Source organism: Cetorhinus maximus, chromosome 9, assembly GCF_964194155.1.
Source record: "Cetorhinus maximus chromosome 9, sCetMax3.hap1.1, whole genome shotgun sequence".
In the NCBI taxonomy this organism is placed as follows: domain Eukaryota; kingdom Metazoa; phylum Chordata; class Chondrichthyes; order Lamniformes; family Cetorhinidae; genus Cetorhinus; species Cetorhinus maximus.
Window position 1 is genome coordinate 92,664,321 of NC_135887.1, and position 20,100 is coordinate 92,684,420.

At 40.0% G+C, this 20,100-nt stretch overlaps 1 protein-coding gene across 1 annotated transcript in view; it reads right to left on the bottom strand.

Moving 5' to 3' along the window:
* tnnt3a (troponin T type 3a (skeletal, fast)) overlaps positions 1 to 10,031 on the bottom strand; it is a gene marked incomplete at its 5' end in the record, with an annotated part of 71,148 nt that extends 61,117 nt beyond the window's left edge. Inside the window, 3 exons of the mRNA XM_078549090.1 lie at positions 1,525 to 1,548; positions 5,943 to 5,966; positions 10,016 to 10,031. Coding sequence (XP_078405216.1) covers positions 1,525 to 1,548; positions 5,943 to 5,966; positions 10,016 to 10,031 — 64 coding nt within the window. The remainder of the gene's footprint in view (positions 1 to 1,524; positions 1,549 to 5,942; positions 5,967 to 10,015) is intronic.
* Between the last annotated feature and the right edge of the window lie 10,069 nt (positions 10,032 to 20,100).

Consider the following 20,100-nt stretch of genomic DNA (forward strand, 5'->3'; position numbering starts at 1 on the left):
TGCTTACAATTAAAACCTTAGAGCTACAAATTCACCCAGCACTCACTTCCAATTATATTTTTATTTATATTTCCAAATTCAAATTAATGTTGAAACCATGACATATGCAAATACCTTCTGTAAGTATTTTGGTACTTAAGTCTAATTTGTTCTGACACTGCACTTTTATAAGCAATCTCTTTGTTCTGGTGACATCCTAAACACACTCAATCTACATTTGTAGCAGGAAAACAATACAAACATTTCTTCTTGAAATTAATATGGAAGGGATTAACCTATTATCTAATTGACTGCCAACCTATTGCATATATCAGAATTTGACTTTCCTTTACAAAAACAGATTTACCTGGAGAAACTCAGCAGGTCTGGCAGCATCGGTGGAGAAGAAAAGATTCGACGTTTCGAGTCCTCACAACCCTTCAACAGAACTGTTCATCAGTTCTGTTGAAGGGTCGTGAGTACTCGAAACGTCGACTCTTTTTTTCTCCACCGATGCTGCCAGACCTGCTGAGTTTCTCCAGGTAATTCCGTTTTTGTTTTGGATTTCCAACATCCGCAGTAGTTTTTTGTTTTTGACATTCCTTTGTTAGCCAAATCACGATGTAAATAAATTTATACAATAGCCAATTTTAAAGGTTATCTATTACTTTTGCTTATGTTTAGGTGAAAGCAGGCATTAGATGCTTAATAGCCCTCAGCACTAGTCATGCTGCGATTTGATTTAAAAGTTGACACAGCATTACGTAGATTTGTTTGGTCCTTTTTTTTACACAGTGAAACCAAAACACCTGCAACAAGATCCACTTTATCAACAGGCAATTAAGATTTGATTTCAAGAGAGTTCCATTGCAGTTGACAGTTAGCAGTCGTATGTGTATGTCATAATCAGGTAAAGAGATGGGTTTGTATCCTCGGAGATGTGCCTAATGAGTTCCACAGTTCCATTCTCCCCAATGAACTAAGCAGGGTAAGGGGAAATTATAGAAAAACTGAAAGCAAATTTTCTGTGATGGTGTATGTTAAGAGGTGACTAAAAAAAAGAGGGAGGAAACACAGTGGGTAAGTTAGGTGTTACTGGAAAGCCCCAGGCTGAATGTCAGGCCCTTGCTCAATCAGTCAAACCTCAGACAGGGAGCATTACAGCTGTTCCCAATAGCTTTGAGCTAGGCACAGGTAAAATGTCAACCATTGCTTCCCACTTGTGATTCCTATCAATAAAGTCTGCTGTTACTCCATGTGTAGATGATAGGTGAAGGCAAGATTAGGTTCTGCTGTGATGCTCTTCAAAGTCAAATAATCTGTCAACATACCCTGCCTAGCCTCACATATGAAAAAAACTGCTTGGGCAAGATACAAAGATACAGATAGAACTTGGTAGCCATAGCTCAGAAAAAAATACTGAAGTGCTTGCCCTTCATGATATTACAACATTAAGAGTGCTGGAATTGTATTGTAGTGTTAAGTTATATAAGTAAAATATGACAGTGGGCGAAACAAAGAGAAATTGGGAATCATCATCATTACCTTCCTCGTGATGTTCTTCATGTTCTGTAATCCAACACCAGAGATAATAGATGGTGATTAATTGCAGCAAACTCAGTCTTCATTACTTACACTGCCTTCACCATGGGCATCGACTACAAGATTCCCTACAAAAGTCCTGGACCATTAGCCAGCTGTAAACTGGAGAAGCTAAAAATGCTCCTAGAAGATCCCAGTTTTCATCCCTAACCTGAGCTGAGTTAACTGCTTCCAGTTAGGGCACAACTTAGGACATTACAATTGATCACAGCATCCTAAACTAGACAGAGAAAAGTCAGCCAGAAATATCATTCAATGACTTCTGATGGAAAGTGCACATGTGGGAGGATCACTGTCAGAGCAGGATCATATATGGTTGCAATGATTTAATTGACCGGCTGACACTCACTGCCCAGGTTCACACAAGAAGAATGGCCACTCAGGCAACATTCCAGAGGCCTGCCAGCATCCATGGGGCTTGGTTATTAGGGTATGGTTAAATAGCCTGCTAACACTCACTGGCAAGGCTTGAGTTGAAGAATGGCTTCCAGCATCATTGCAAGGAGTTTGCACTTTCTGGCAAGGAGAGAAAACTGGAGGAAGCTATTTTTTTTTTTAAATCCTTACATTTTGGAAGTTATGATGAGAGAACTCTTTAGCACCCAATCCAAAAAACAATATGTAACAAACTTTAAAAGCATATCTAACAAGCTACAAGATGCAACTTGATCAGACAAATAGAGAAGGAGCAAAAACTCAAAAAGTAATGAAGAGGGAAGGGGGAAAGGGAAGACAGGAAATTTCCATGAGCCAGAACGTCTCTCTATTCGTAATGGCAGCTGTGCAGGCTTAGTGTTAAGAGAATAACCATCAGATCCAAGCTGAGTTTGCAGTTCAGCGACTGACACTTCCAACCTCCGAGAAATACTGTACATAATACTGCAACACATTAAAAAAATTATAAAATAAGAAAGTACTCAAGTATTTTTGAAAAATTAATAATTATTTTGATTCAAAATCAGTATAATTACAGACTAAAATATTAAATAAATCAAAATTAAAGCAGGGAAAGGAATGTGTAAAAGAATATACGAAGGCATATAAATTAAGTGAATCCTGAACGACAGAACATTAAAAAAATTGCTGGCAATTTTTGAAGCAGTCCATATAGGTATACTTTAGATGCCATCTCTGTCTATACACATAAAAACAGACACACACACATAGAATGTACAGAATAATTTAAAATAACAGATCTTTATTTTAAATATATTTTATGTATTACTCTGTCATTGTAACTAACCAACTTAATAGAAATGTTATTGATTTGCCACATAGTTCACATAAGTAAGTTACATATACACACAGATGCACAAAGGTAAGAAGTTAAATCAACCACAACACAATAACTTTCTGCCATCACTCTGGTAGATGCCACATTTTGACTGACAACACAGTGGTCAACTGATATAAAGGAATACGCCAGAACCTTCAACAATGGCAGGGGTGTAAAACGAGCGAGGTTGAATCAGCCGAACATTATACACCCTGCCCAGTTTTCCATTTTACTTCATTAAAAGTTAGGCTTTTTTAAAAGTATCATCATTTTTGTAATAACAAAAGTTGTGATTCAATTGCAAATAATATAAAACCATTACTCTGGATTCTTGCACACCATCTGCCATTATTTTTGTTATCGTTATAATAATTTAAAATAAACTTTAGCTTTAGTACAGACAGCCTTTCTAATACCTCCTCTTTTTCAATTTCTGGCCCATTCAGTGATCAACTACCTCCTCTTTCGCTGGCCTCGTCAGAAATAAAGTTTAGGGTTGAGTTTAATTTGCCAAAATGGGTGATAATGAGAAAGAGGCCACTGAAAAAGGAGGTGGCTAAGATACTGAATAGGCTAAAAATTGATAAAGAGGAGGTATTACAAAGGCTGACTGTACTTAAAGTTGATAAGTCATCGGGACCAGATGGGATGCATCCAATGATGCTAAGGGATGTATGGATGTAAATTGTGGTGGTACCAGCCATAATTTTCCAATCATCCATACGTACACGATTAATGCTAGCGGACTGGAGAATTGCAATACTACACCCTTATCCCTGGGTAAGGATAAACCCAGGAACTACAGGTCATTCAGTTTAACATTGGTGGTGGGAAAGCATTGAGAAATGATAATCCAGGACAAAATCAACAGTCTCTTGCACAACCTCTTCTGAAGATGGTGTTAGCGTGTAGCAAGCAGAAAAGCAGCAGTGCATGGAATAGATATGCACAGGTGGAAAAGCAGAAAAGGAATAATATTGACATAAATATGTTATAAAAGTCATATCAGGAGAAACCAGTGTATAATTAAAGAAAAATCTGCACAAGAGCAAAATACCACACCCTGACACCATTAACACAACTTTCACTGCAATTCACTTCAGCATGCACAAATACCATCTAATTGTTGAAATAAAGGACAACTTTGTTACACATGCACACAAACAAAAAAAAAATCACAAGTATCATTCCAACACCCTTAAATTCCTGACATTTCAGGACATTTAGGGTGAGTTGAATGCGAAAGGCAATCAGCTCGCACTAAATGGAAATTTTTTTAAATGCAGAACCATTTTTCTGTTCATTGATATTAAGCTTAATATTGAAGCTTTTATTGCAGAAATTCTTCTAAAAGAAATCTATTTACTTATGTATCATGAAATGATATATTATATAATCTTTGATTGGCATATGGCCCAAGGCAGCAGGTGTAATCTACATCATTCTTGGTTGGGTTACAGTAGAACTTTTACCTTCATTGCCTTTGAATTGGGAAAACAGTGTGAATGGTAAAAGTCCAAATTGAATGACACTACCACGGTTGAAAAGAATAGTAGAAAATGTTGAATGAATGAGGAAGTAGTGACTACTAAATCTCAACGTGGATTTTGAAAATCTGAAGATTGTTGGATTAACAGATTTTTAAGAATTAGGATTGTGAATTTGTGAACAATTATAGTTACAATGGAATTCACTTAAAATCGGTTTTGACAAGTTGCACTTACGAAAAAGTCCAACCATGCTCAAGATCAAACTTTTCTAACAGATCGAAAGCATTTCCATTCACTGTGAAACAACACAATGAAGATCAATTCCAAAACATCAAAACCTGGTTACAATTAAAACCTTAGTGCTACAAATTCACCAAGCACTCACAATTATATTCTTATTTATATTTCCAAATTCAAATCAATGTTGAAACCATGACATATGCAAATACCTTCTATAAGTATTTTGGTACCAAGTCTAATTTATTCTGACACTGCACTTTTACAAGCAATCTCTTTGTTCTGGTGACATCCTAAACACACTCAATCTAAGTTTGTAGCAGGAAACCAATATAAACATTTCTTCTTGAAATTAATGTGGAAAGGGTTAACCTATTATCTAATTGACTGCCAACCTATTGCATATATCAGAGTTTGACTTTCCTTTGTTAATCAAATCACGATGTAAATAAATTTATACAATAGCCAATTTTAAAGGTTATCTATTACTTTTGCTTATGTTTAGGTGAAAGCAGGCATTAGATACTTAATAGCCCTCAGCACTAGTCATGCTGTGATTTGATTTAAAAGTTGGCACAGCATTACGCAGATTTGTTTGGTTTTTTTTTAGTGAAAACATGACACCTGCAACAAGATCCACTTTTTCAACGGGCCATTAAGATTTGATTTCAGGGGAGTTCCATTACAGTTGTCATTTAGCAGTCGTATGTGTACATCATAATCTGGTTAAGGGATGGGTTTGTATCCTCGGAGATGTGCCCAATGAGTTCCACAGTTCCATTCTCCCCAAGGAACTAAGCAGGGTAAGGGGAAATTATAGAAAACCTGAAAGAAATTTTTCTGTGATGGTGTATCTTAAGAGGCAATTATAAAAAGAGGGGGAAACACAGTGGGTAAATTAGGTGTTACTGGAAGGCCCCAGTCTGAATGTCTTGCCCTTGCTCAATCATGCAAGCCTCAGGCAGGGAGCATTACAGCTGTTCCCAATAGCTTTGAGCTAGGCACAGGTAAAATGTCAACCGTTGCTTCCCACTTGTGATCCCTATCAATAAAGTCTGCTGTTACTCCATGTGTAGATGATAGGTGAAGGCAAGATTAGGTTCTGCTGTGATGCTCTTCAAAGTCAAATAATCTGTCAACATACCCTGCCTAGCCTCACATATGAAGAAAGCTAGTTGGGCAAGATACAAAAATGCAGATAGAATTTGGTAACTATAGCTCAGAAAAAAATACTAAATTGCTTGCCCTTCATGACATTACAACATTAAGAGTGCTGGAATTGTATTGTAGTATTAAGTTATATAAGTAAAAGATGACAGTGGGCAAAACAAAGAGAAATTGGGAATCATCATCATTACCTGCCTCGTGATGTTCTTCATGTTCTGTAATCCAACACCAGAGATAATAGATGGTGATTAATCGCAGCAAACTCAGTCTTCATTACTTACACTGCCTTCACCATGGGCATCGACTACAAGATTCCCTACAAAAGTCCTGGACCTTTAGCTAGCTGTAAACTGGAGAAGCTAAAAATGCTCCTAGAAGATCCCAGTTTTCACCCCTAACCTGAGCTGAGTTAACTGCTTCCAGTTAGGGCACAACTTAGGACATTACAATTGACCACAGCATCCTAAACTAGACAGAGAAAAGTCAGCCAGAAATATCATTCAATGACTTCTGCTAGAAAGTGCACATGTGGGAGGATCACTGTCAGAGCAGGATCATATATGGTTGCAATGATTTATCTGACCGACCAAAACTCACTGCCCAGGTTCACACAAAAAGAATGGCCACTCAGGCAACATTCCAGAGGCCTGCCAGCATCCATGGGGCTTGGTTATTAGGGTATGGTTAAATAGCCTGCTAACACTCACTGGCAAGGCTTGAGTTGAAGAATGGCTTCCAGCATCATTGCAAGGAGTTTGCACTTTCTGGCAAGGAGAGAAAACTGGAGGAAGCTATTTCTTTTTAAATCCTTACAGTTTGGAAGTTATGATGAGATCTTTAGCACCCAATCCACAAAACAATATGTAACAAACTTTAAAAGCATACCTAACAAGCTACAAAATGCAACTTGATCAGACAAATAGAGAAGGAGCAAAATCTCAAAAAGTAATGAACAGGGAAGGGGGAAAGGGAAGACAGGAAATTTCCATGAGCCAGAACTTCTCTCTATTCGTAATGGCAGCTGTGCAGACTCAGTGTTAAGAGAATAACCATCAGATCCAAGCTGAGTTTGCAGTTCAGAAACTGACATTTCCAACCTCTGAGAAATACTGTACATAATATTGCAACACATTTTTAAAAAATTATAAAATAAGAAAGAACTCAAGTATTTTTGAAAAATTGATAATTATATTAATTCAAAATCAGTCTAATTACAGACTAAAATATTAAATAAATCAAAATTAAAGCAGGGAAAGGAATGTGTAAAAGAATATATGGAGGCATATAAATTAAGTGAATCCTGAACGACAGAACATTAAAACAATTGCTGGCAATTGTTGAAGTAGTTCATATAGGTATACTTTAGATGCCATCTCTGTCTATACACATAAAAACACACACACATATAGAATGTACAGAATAATTTAAAATAACAGATCTTTATTTTAAATATATTTTATGTATTACTGTCATTGCAACTAACCAACTTAATAGAAATGTTATTGATTTGCCACATAGTTCACATAAGTAAGTTACATATGCATACAGATGCACAATATGGGCAATGATATAGTAAGGAGTTAAATCAACTACAACACAATAAGTGACTGCAATCACTCTGCTAGATGCCACATTTTGACTGACAACACAGCGGTCAATTGATATAAAGGAATACGCCAGAACCTTCAACAATGGCAGGGGTGTAAAACGAGCGAGGTTGAATCAGCCAACCATTATACAGCCTGCCCAATTTTCCATTTTACTTCATTAAAAGTTAGGATTTTTTTTAAGTATCATCGTTTTTGTAAAAACAAAAATTGTGATTCAATTGCAAATAATATAAAACCATTACTCTGGATTCTTGCAACACCATCTGCCATTATTTTTGTTATCGTTATAATAATTTAAAATAAACTTTAGCATAAGTACAGACAGCCTTTCTAATACCTCCTCTTTTTCAATTTTTAGCCTATTCAGTGATCAACTACCTCCTCTTTCGCTGGCCTCGTCAGAAATAAAGTTTAGGGTTGAGTTTAATTTGCCAAAATGGGTGATAATGAGAAAGAGGCCGCTGAAAAAGGAGGTGGCTAAGACACTGAATAGGCTAAAAATTGATAAAGAGGCGGTATTATAAAGGCTGACTGTACTTAAAGTTGATAAGTCATCCGGACCAGATGGGATGCATCCAATGATGCTAAGGGAAGTATGGATGTAAATTGTGGTGGTAGCAGCCATAATTTTCCAATCATCCATACGTACAAGATTAATGCTAGAGGACTGGAGAATTGCAATGCTACACCTTTATCCCTGGGTAAGGATAAACCCAGCAACTACAGGTCATTCAGTTTAACATTGGTGGTGGGAAAGCATTGAGAAATGATAATCCAGGACAAAATCACAGTCTCTTGGACAAATGTGGATTAATTAAGGAAGGCCAGCACAGGTTTCTTAAAGGCAAATCATGATTAACTAACTTGTTCAAGGTTTGTGATGAGGTAACAGAGAGGGTTGATGAGGGTAACATAATTGATGTGGTGTATGTGGAATTCCTAAAGGCATATGATAAAGTGCCACATAATAGACTTGTCGAAGCCCGTGAAATAAAAGGGACAGTGACAACATGGATATGAAGTTTCCTGAGTGACAGGATACAGAAAGTAGTGGTGAAGTTTACTTTTCAGACTGGAGGAATACAGTGGATTCACTGTAGAACCCAGGGGTTGGTGCTGGGGTGTCTGCTTTCCTTGATCTATATTAACAACCTAAACTTGGATGTACGGGCACAATTTTAAAATTTAAAATTTAACATCGTAGATGACACAAAACTGCAAAATATTGTGAACTGTGAGAAGGAGTGATAGACTTCAAGAGGCTACAGGCAGGCTGGTGGAATGCACTGACATGTGACAGATGAAATTTAATGAAGAGAAGTGAAAAGTGATGCATTTTGGTAGCAAGAACAAAGAAAGGCAATATAAAATAAAGGGTATAATCCTAAAGTAAATGCAGGAACTGAGAGGCTTAAGGGTATGTCATTGAAGATGACAAAGTGATTAAAAAAGGAATATACTGTCCTCAGCTTTATGAACAGAAGTATAAGAATACAAAAGCTAGGAAGTTATGATGAACCTTTATAAATCACTGGTTTGTCCTCAAATGGAATATTGTGCCCAGTTCTGGGTAGCACATTTTAGGAATGATATGAAGGCTTTAGAGAGTGTGCAGAAAATATTTACGAGAATGGTTCCAGGGATGAGGAACTTCAGTTTTGTGAATAGATTAGAGAAGCTGGAGCTGTTCTTCTTTAAGAAGGGTGACAGGGGATATGATCGAAGTGTCCGAAATCATGTTGGGTCTAGACAGGAAGATCGAGGACCAGAGGACACTGGTTTAAGGTGAATGGCAAAAGAACCAATGGTGACAACAGGAAAAACATTTTTACAGAGCAAGAGAATAGAGTTAACTGAATAGCTCTTGCAGAGAGCTAGCATGAACACATGTGGCCAAATGGCCTCCTTCTATGATTCTACAGAAAGGTAAATTTCAAATTATTTTTGTGGAACATGGAGGAGCAGGAGTGTTACATCAAACCCCACAAAAATAAACTACACTTTCCATCACCAAATTCCCTTGCTCCCAGACCGCTCAATATTGAGTCAACCTGAATCGAGCCAGCTGAATTGGGATACCCGATTGGTATCCACATGTCTCTGGCTCTATTTAAGTGAAGACCACATCTCAGAATGGCTCTGGCCCCTTTTCTATTGGAACCACTAGGGTGCTGGCATGCTCCACAATGTCAAACCAACCCTCAGAGTTAATGTCTAATTTGAAATAATTTAAAATATTGTGCAATAATCTACTGGGACAAAAAATGAATTCAAAGTGAATAACTGTGAACAATTAGGCATTAGAATGTGATCAAATTCTCATGCTACAACAAAGATTATTACAATGATTACTATACATGTGTGTAAGCTTGGCTTCATTACATCTGTACATGCAAGACAAAGGATGGACTTACCTTCGTACCTGCAAGAGGAGAAAAGAACACATGGTTACTCTCAGGTAAAACGAGCAATGCAGAGTCACATCGACATTGATTTGTTTAAAGACTTTAAAATACAGGTATTACAAAGACAAGTTTCTGGCCTGCAGTTAAAAATTTTCACGGCAAAACTGAATTGGTTCTCATCCGCTTTAATTCTGTCATCCCAAACATTGGTTAAACTAAATTATGACTAACAATACTTTGGATAAATACTTACACTTCTTCTGTGTCAGACATTTTGAGCTGGGCCCTTTAGGTCTACAAAAATGAAAGAGAGAATCTCTATTAGAATGACCACACCATGTAAGGGCCATCGCCTTCGGTCTTACAATTTAAAGTATGCAACATGTAATGAAAACCACCAAACAGAAATAGCCTCATTAACAGTGCGGAGCTAATGACTCCTTTTTGGTAGAGTCACCAAAATACAGGGGGAGATAGTACTGCTGCCATACAAGAGTCTGAAAGCAGCATCATCAGCTGTCCATACAGTCATGGCAAGCTGTCATTTCATGACCTATTCACACACTGATGGGATTGTCGATTTACATTTTCTGCACATCTCTGACCACCCCACCTCCATGGGCCAACCACCCAATCATTTGGGAATAGCAAACAAATCTGTTTGCACTGCCAGCAGAGAGTCTCAACCATCAACTTTATATGCCAGGAATGTGGATGCACATTATAATCCAGCCATTGAAACTACTTGTAGCAGGCACCTAAATTTCCAAAGTGCACGGTCATTGGGCAAGGCTTCTGGCCGGAAGTGTAAAGTCAAAAAAAAAATCCCATTTAATTTTAATGGACAGAACCCCAGGGTGGAGGGAAAAGCCCACACTTCCTGGTATGCACAATGGGTGGAAGAGATTATGGTAGTGCAAACTTGGAAATGTACCCAACAAAAGGCTTCAATTTTCCTTTATGTTCAGATTTTATAAAACAAAACATCGAAACAATGTTGAAAAGAAAAGATGCCCACTCTCAAACAAGATTCTTGATTTATTCTAAACAGACGGGACAGCAAGGAAAACAACTATTCAGGTGCACTACCCGGCTAAAGGGACTTGTAATTAAACTCCTCAACACCTCTCCCCTCCCCCAAATCTGTATTGTTGATTTTACGCGGAGATTCCCGCGCTTTTTTCCCGCTGTAATCTGGGTGGAAACGCCGTGAAAAGCCCAGAGTAAACAGTGTATGATGTTTACGCCATTTCGGTCTTTCCGTGGCCCTTCTGCTGAAGTTAGGAGGACGAACGGAAAGCTCTGTGAAAATTCACTTTCCGTGACAATTAAATTGTGCTTCAGATTTCACACTACAAACTCCTAAATTTAAAATACTGCAGCCATCTCTTTTTAAAAAACCCTCGTCAGACTGTCACACAGATAACATTTATTTTTAGTATGATTGGCTGTCCCTTCGTCCTTCTGAAGACATTGGTTACCTGCTGAGGTACAGTACCTGCCTCTGGAATCTTGCAAGAGTGCTTGTTCTATTGATATGCGTGTAAGAATGAGAGGCTATTTAACTGTAAGGGTGTCACAGGCAAGCCCTGACTGAGATCAGATAGTAGCAAACTGGCACCTCCTGGTCTGTGCATTTCAGGTACAGAACGGAGGTGAGAAGAAGCAAAAGAAAACGATTTCTGGTGTCTGAGGCGATTCTTTTAATATTCTCTTGGCACAAAGTTGTCTCCTCCAAAAAAAATCTCATTGGTAAAAATTTTTCTTTTTAAAAAAACTTACATTTCTCATATTTCAACGTGTTTTAAATGTGTTTTGATGGTTGTACTGCTATAGAAAAACACACAGACACACAGAAATGACATATTGATATGGAAATACACATAAACCCAGATGAAAAATGCTTTCCACTTCACTCATCCTGTTTCCCTAGATTAGGACAGTAACTAAGCTTCAAAATCACTTAGTTGGCTGCAAAGTGCTTTCAGACCTGCTATGGTTGTGGGAAAAAAAAGCTTTATATGGCTCGTGTTGTGCTCCACTCTCAGACAGACACTGATAGTGCGTTGATCCCTCCCCACAACCTTAAACACATGCAGTGCTCCATTCCAGAGCTGATCTTCGGGCCGCTCAGGTGAAAAGAGCAGAGTGGGTGGATACATTTCCATTTATAAACCTCTTTAAAAAAGTTCAGCAGGGGACGGGGAGGCAAGGCCAACAGCTGGGAATGCACAACGCCTGCATTCGCAAGATCCTATTTCCACGTCTTTAGCTTCTAAGGATCACGAGAATATTTCTCGCAGGCCCCGCTCTCCTTCCTAATTAGGCGATGCCTTTCCAGTGCCCAGTAAGGTAATCCGCGTCTGGGACACTGCTCGGCTGCAGCTGCTGCCCATTCACTGGCTGCGGATTAAATCTAATTTCTTTAGCTAAAGTAAGGCAGGAACATCAATACATCAATTCAATTAAACACTGCGCATTCGGATTATTTCAAGCAAGGACATTAAATAATTCACCAACAGATACCCAATTCGCACGATGGTAATACCCCTTTCCGGAGAAGTATTTGTGCCAGGGTAATTTATTCCATGCCTTGTTCTTAACGAATTTTGCCACATTGCTCTGGAGTCTACTTGTCTACATTGTACATGTTTAACATATCCACTTCCAGAGTTGAGTACAGATCTCCTCTGATTCAGTTGTTCTATTGATGTAACGGTTCTGCTTCCTCAGCGTAAACTAAACTTTCACCTTCCCTCCAATTATTCTCTGGTGGTTATTCCCCTCTTTTCCCAGTCTATCTCACCCAATCTCCATTTCCCAAGCTCCTTTTCTCTCTTTTTCAGGTCTCCGTCTATTTTCAAGATCCACATGTTTCTAGTTCAATTCTCTCTCTCTGGCCCAATCATGGGAATGAATAGAGATTCAATCAAATTGGATTTCTTTCAAAACCGCCACTGGACTCCACACCCGAGTAACTGTACAATTCTCAATAATGGTCTTTACTTGGGGGCCCTACATGCAAACAGCGAAAAACCACAGTCTACCCCTCCCCACCTCCTCATCACTGCAGGTATCCGCATCCTCAAACCCGCTCAGCGCAGCTAACTGAATGCCAATCATACAAACCCAACCTAACTGCGAATGTTTCCGAATATGTAAACCATTGTTACAGAAGTACTCCTTTATTTTAATTAAAAGGTTCCCGATTTCAGACTAACCCCGCAGCCGGTCCCACAGCCGTGCCTTTTAATCTAATTTGAGACAATTAAAATGAACCCCCATTATCTGCCGTGATAAACCAGATTCAGTCATGTTTGCAGATCCTCAAACATGCCGAACGCAAAGCAGCCGAAAGGGTTCCCATATTACATTTAATATATATTTAATAGCTAAACACCTGACATTACTCTCCAGAAAATGTCCAACTTCGACATTGCTGATGAATAATGGCTAGATTAAACATCAGCTCGATCAGCTCACTGAAAAATATCGAAACATCAGTATCGTGTTGTATTTTAAATCACGTTACTGCTCAACACGGAAACCTCCCCATTCTTAAGATTGGCCGTGATTTGAAGGTCTCAAGAACGGGAAGAGCGGGCTGAAGGATCTTACCGCAAAGCGAAGCTGCTGGAGGGAGGATCCCTGGTGGCTTTAACAGACAGTCGGCTCTGCTGCACTTCGCAAGGTGATTAGTTTAGTTCTTATAATGAAACCCGAGCCGCGGGGAACCCAGATTGGTCCCAACCACTTGAAGAACACCGGGGAAGGGGGAGAGGGAAAAAAAACTTTTCTAATTTTAGCAGGAGTTCAACGAGATTGGGAGGGAGGCGGGAAGTGGGGAGACGCTCATTTGGATATTTGTGGAAGCTAAGCAAGCATAAATTTCTGCTGGGTTTGGAGGGAGCAGACGCTTCAGAGCTGAAGAAGTCATACGGACTCGGGACGTTAACTCTTGTCTCTCTCCACAGATGCTGTCAGACCTGCTGAGTTTTTCCGGCATTTTCTGTTTTTGTTTCCTCTACTAACTGATTGACCCAGAACATTGATGTTTGCGGTACAAGGAGTGTTAGAATGCCGCCCCCCACCCCCCACAGAGACAGGGCAGAGGATGGGATGGAAAGGTTCAGTGCAGCCACATACCAATATCATCAGCAGCAATGGAAGACTGCTCACACTTTTAATCCAAAACCGAGTACAACCGAGAATGTGTCTGTTTGGTACACTTCTCCACACATTAGAATCTTTCAAAAAGGGGTTTCAATAGCTGTTCATCAATAGTTGTATTCATATCATACTTTAGTCATACGAAGAAAATACTTCACCCAAAGACATCTACCCAGCGACAGGAACTGGCTTCAATAAATTCACTCTTTATTGTTATTTTGAGTGTGCATATTAGCTACAGTGTGGATCTAATAGTTTGAATAATTCGGTTCTCGAGTTAATTCCACAAGATCTGATCACCCCCACCAAACCCCCTACATACAAACGCATAGGCTACAACACCCACCCCCCACCCCCCCGCACACACACATATACAACAACCTCTCCTACATATTAATAGTAACGGCATCCCCACCCCTTATCCGCGAACACACGCGCACAGACACATGAAACGTTGATGGCATAAGTGCCCAGTAAGGTAATCCGCGTCTGGGACACTGCTCGGCTGCAGCTGCTGTCCATTCACTGGCTGCGGATTAAATCTAATTTCTTTAGCTAAAGTAAGGCAGGAACATCAATACATCAATTCAGTTAAACACTGCGCATTCGGATTATTTCAAGCAAGAACATTACATAATTCACCAACAGATACCCAATTCGCACGATGGTAATACCCCTTTCCGGAGAAGTATTTGTGCCAGGGTAATTTATTCCGTGCCTTGTTCTTAACGAATTTTGCCACATTGCTCTAGAGTCTACTTGTCTACATTGTACATGTTTAACATATCCACTTCCAGAGTTGAGTACAGATCTCCTCTGATTCAGTTGTTCTATTGATGTAACGGTTCTGCTTCCTCAGCGTAAGCTAAACTTTCACCTTCCCTCCAATTATTCTCTGGTGGTTATTCCCCTCTTTTCCCAGTCTATCTCACTCAATCTCCATTTCCCAAGCTCCATTTCTCTCTTTTTCAGGTCTCCCTCTATTTTCAAGATCCACATGTTTCTAGTTCAATTCTCTCTCTCTGGCCCATTCACGGGAATGAATAGAGATTCAATCAAATCGGATTTCTTTCAAAACCGCCACCGGACCCCACACCCGAGTAACTGTACAATTCTCAATAATGGTCTTTACTTGGGGGCCCTACATGCAAACAGCGAAAAACCACAGTCTACCCCTCCCCACCTCCTCATCACTGCAGGTATCCGCATCCTCAAACCAACTCAGCGCAGCTAACTGAATGCCAATCATACAAACCCAACCTAACTGCGAATGTTTCCGAATATGTAAACCATTGTTACAGAAGTACTCCTTTATTTTAATTAAAAGGTTCCCGATTTCAGACTAACCCCGCAGCCGGTCCCACAGCGGTGCCTTTTAATCTAATTTGAGACAATTAAAATGAACCCCCATTATCTGCCGTGATAAACCAGATTCAGTCATGTTTGCAGATCCTCAAACATGCCGAACGCAAAGCAGCCGAAAGGGTTCCCATATTACATTTAATATCTATTTAATAGCTAAACACCTGATCAGGTAACATTACTCTCCAGAAAACGTCCAACTTCGACATTGCTGATGAATAATGGCTAGAGTAAACATCAGCTCGATCAGCTCACTGAAAAATATCGAAACATCAGTATCGTGTTGTATTTTAAATCACGTTACTGCTCAACACGGAAACCTCCCCATTCTTAAGACTGGCCGTGATTTGAAGGTCTCAAGAACGGGAAGAGCGGGCTGAAGGATCTTACCGCAAAGCGAAGCTGCTGGAGGGAGGATCCCTGGTGGCTTTAACAGACAGTCGGCTCTGCTGCACTTCGCAAGGTGATTAGTTTAGTTCTTATAATGAAACCCGAGCCGCGGGGAACCCAGATTGGTCCCAACCACTTGAAGAACACCGGGGAAGGGGGAGAGGGAAAAAAAACTTTTCTAATTTTAGCAGGAGTTCAACGAAATTCGAAGGAGGGAGGCGGGAAGTGGGGAGACGCTCATTTGGATATTTGTGGAAGCTAAGCAAGCATAAATTTCTGCTGGGTTTGGAGGGAGCAGACGCTTCAGAGCTGAAGAAGAGTCATACGGACACGGGACGTTAACTCTTGTCTCTCTGCACAGATGCTGTCAGACCTGCTGAGTTTTTCCGGCATTTTCTGTTTTTGTTTCCTCTACTAACTGATTGACCCAGAACATTGATGTTTGCGGTACAAGGAGTGTTAGAATGCCGCCCCCCACCCCCCACAGAGACAGGGCAGAGGATGGGATGGAAAGGTTCAGTGCAGCAACATACCAATATCATCAGCAGCAATGGAAGACTGCTCACACTTTTAATCCAAAACCGAGTACAACCGAGAATGTGTCTGTTTGGTACACTTCTCCATACATTAGAATCTTTCATAAAGGGGTTTCAATAGCTGTTCATCAATAGTTGTATTCATATCATACTTTAGTCATACGAAGAAAATACTTCACCCAAAGACATCTACCCAGCGACAGGAACTGGCTTCAATAAATTCACTCTTTATTGTTATTTTGAGTGTGTACATTAGCTACAGTGTGGATCTAATAGTTTGAATAATTCGGTTCTCGAGTTAATTCCGCAAGATCTGATCCCCCCCACCAAACCCCCTACATACAAACGCATAGGCTACAACACCCCCCCGCCACCCTCCCGCACACACACATATACAACAACCTCTCCTACATATTAATAGTAACGGCATCCCCACCCCTTATCCGCGAACACACGCGCACAGACACATGAAACGTTGATGGTGTAATACCAAGTCCCAGACCAATAGGAGTCAGTCTTCCCTCAACAGAGTTAAAAGAAACTCGTTGTCTCTAGGTGATGTTACAAAACTAATGGGGGGAAAGGAAACACGCCCTGAATTAGAAAGACGGCATACCAACCCTGTATGGAGTAAGGGCACTTCAGTAAATGCCCGCGTACTAAACACCACAGGCGATTTTTATTTTGGGCAGAGGTTAGCTTGTCCCTTCCAGCTGCAGGAGGGTACAGGGCCAGTGCAGGATGAACTCTCCAACCTGCAGTCCGAGGGTGTGAGTAGCAAATCTCACTGAGCGAATTTACAGGGATCTGCAAGCTGCAGCAAGCACCTCAAACCCTCTCTGCAAAGCTGCAGGTAAATGGCGTTTACTTTAGCCTTGTTAGTGAAACAAAAAAAAAATCAGGAGTAGAGAGTGGAAAAAGAGAAAGCCCAAGGGAGCTTTGTACTATGTTAATGTAATTTAATAAGTGAACCTAATTTGGTATGTGAAAGGCCATAAATAAGACAAAGCCTGTACAGTTAATACACTGTAAATGCAGATTAGAATCTAATTGAATTAAGTGAGACTAATATAAAAGTGACTCACAAATCTACAGATTTTTAACTTCTTTGAAAGTGCTATGCACCAATATATTTTTCAATATTTAAGGCACTGTTCTTATTTAATGTCCTATCTTAACAGTTGATTTAAGTTATAACATATAAAGGGAAAACAATCAAATATTGCAGTCTTTTATCTGAGATTTGAATATTAACTGTAAAATGTCAACTGCAGCATTTAATATGATTTTAGATACACAGTATATGAATAGGACAGGTAACTTGGGTAGTATTCCACCATGAAACTAAAATACCTGCAATTACATGCATGGTGCATTTTTCTTGTTGAATACCTCAATTTTGCATAAGAAGTTTTGAAGGCAGGGAAAATGCTGACCTGAGGGATAACTGACTTGCCTGAAATACATTACAGTTCCATATGCACATTGGATTCCAGCCAGTGTTATTGATATATCCTTTCTTCAGTCATCTTTTAACTATCAAAGGCAGTGTTCCTGTTATCAGCCAGCATTGTAACAATGAAACATGTTCTGTTAAGTTATAAAGAAATCATCCCAGTTGGGTCACAAAGTCAAAAATATAGCCGTTGGACGAATGATTGTAACTAATATATGGAGAAGTGTGTCAAACACATTCAGGATGAGTGACACTGGCCTCATTCCCAGTTGTACAGAAAACATTTTTGATTGAAAATGTGAGCTGTCTTACATTGCTGTTGATCTTGGTATCCAATAATAGTATGTGGCTGCACCGAACCTTTCCATCTCATCTTTATACCTTTACTGTTCACCATACCTGTCAGTTATTCACAGAAATTGATTACTTCCATGCAGAACAAAGAAATCCAGGATAGAAATTGGAAGTGGTCATGTATTATTGACATATATAGCAGTGGCATGATCTTCACTCAGGCTCTGCACTGCTAAGTTCATTGGTCCCAGGTGATCATTCTGAATGGAAACAGGCGGCTTGCATGTATGTATATATATATTTATTCATTCCTGGAATGTGGCATCTTTGATAAGGTCAGCATTTATTGTCCATCCAAATTGCTGTTGAGAAGGTGATAGTGTGCCGCTTTCCTAAGCTATTGCAATATGTGTGGTGAAGGTGATGGTGTTTCCATGCACCTATTATCCTTGTCCTAGGTGGTAGAGGTCACAGGTTTCAAAGGAACTAATGAAGAAACTTTGGTGAGTTGCTGCAGTACAACTAGCATTGTACAGACTACAGCTGTGATACACATTGGTGGAGGGAGTGAGTGTTTAGGATGGTGGATGAGGTGCTGATCAATCTGCCTGCTTTGTCCTGAATGGTGTTCAGCTTCTTGAGTGTTGTTGGAGTTGCACTCATCCAGGCAAGTGGAGAGTATTTCATCACACTCCTGACTTGTGCCTTGGAGGCAATGACAACACTTTGTGGCGTCAGGATGTAAGTTCCTTGCTGCAGAATTCCCAGCCTCTGACCTATCCTTGTAGCCACAGTATTTATATGGCTGGTCCTGTTAAGTTTCTGGTCAATGCTACCACTCCCCTGCCCTCCCCAGAACGAAGATACTGAGGGATAAGATGATGGCAATGCCATTGACAATATCAAGAAGAGGTGGTTAGATTCTCCTTTGTTGGAGATATTCATTTCCTGACACTTGTGTGGCATGAATGTTACTTGCCACCTATCAACTCAAGCCTGGGTGTTGTCAGCAGCACAGACTACTTCATTTTCTGAGGAGTTGTGAATGGAACTGAACATTGCAATCATCAGTGAAGAGCCCCACCTGGCCTTATGATGGAGGAAAGCTCATGGGTGAGGAACTCCTGCAGCAATGTCCTGGAGCTGAGATGATTGGCTTCCAACAACCACAACCATCTTCTTTTGTGCTAGGTATGACTCCATTCAATGGAGAATTTTTCCCTTGATTCCCATTAACTTCCATTCTACTAGGGCTCCTTGATGGCACACTGGATCAATATCTGCCCTGATGTCAAAGGCAGCCACCCTTGTCTCACCTCACAAATTCAAATATTTTGTCCATGTTTAGACCAAGCTTCTAACGAGTTCAGGAGCTGAGTGGTTTTGGTAGAACCCAAACTGAGCAACAGCATGCATATGTTATCTGGTACTTTTTTTAAGGATTCTCCTGGGTATTTCATTTCCAATGAGCAGAGACGGTAATGGGCCTGTCTTGACTAGGATTCTTCAATGGTAGCTAAAGCCACCAACAAAATGGATTTAAAAGAAAACTTTCCTGTGGAGCCAGACGGAGCAAGACTCCATGGTTGTTGTGATCATAGCTGCCAACTTGCTTCACCCTTTTGCCTGTCCAATCATCTACCCCTGCCTCCATCACCCCACTCCCACTTCTGGATCCTGACTTTGGCTACTTCGGCTCAGCGAAGGTAGGTGTCCCATTATTTGTCATCTTCAAAGTGTGGAGGCAGATCATGTATTTAATCTTAATGAGGCCCAACTTTCAGCTGGCCTAGGGCCTACTAGTTGGCATGTGGCCTCCTGTGCAGTGTCAAACCTGGGCTTGGTAACAAACCCTGAAAAAATTTCACCCTATCCAAATTTTAGTGAAAATGAGAAAATACCTACTTTCCCTATAACAATGACCTGATCATGTTACCGCTTGGCTCAGTGATAACATTTGTACCTCCTGACTCATTGTTAAAACTCTTATCGCTGAGCCAAGTTTGAAGACTCTTACCTCTTGGCTCAGCAATGACACAGTTCTTCCTCAGCTCAGTGGTAACCTCTTAACCCCTTAGCTCACAGTTCATCTTCTTTTCATAAAATGTACAGTACAGAAACAGCCC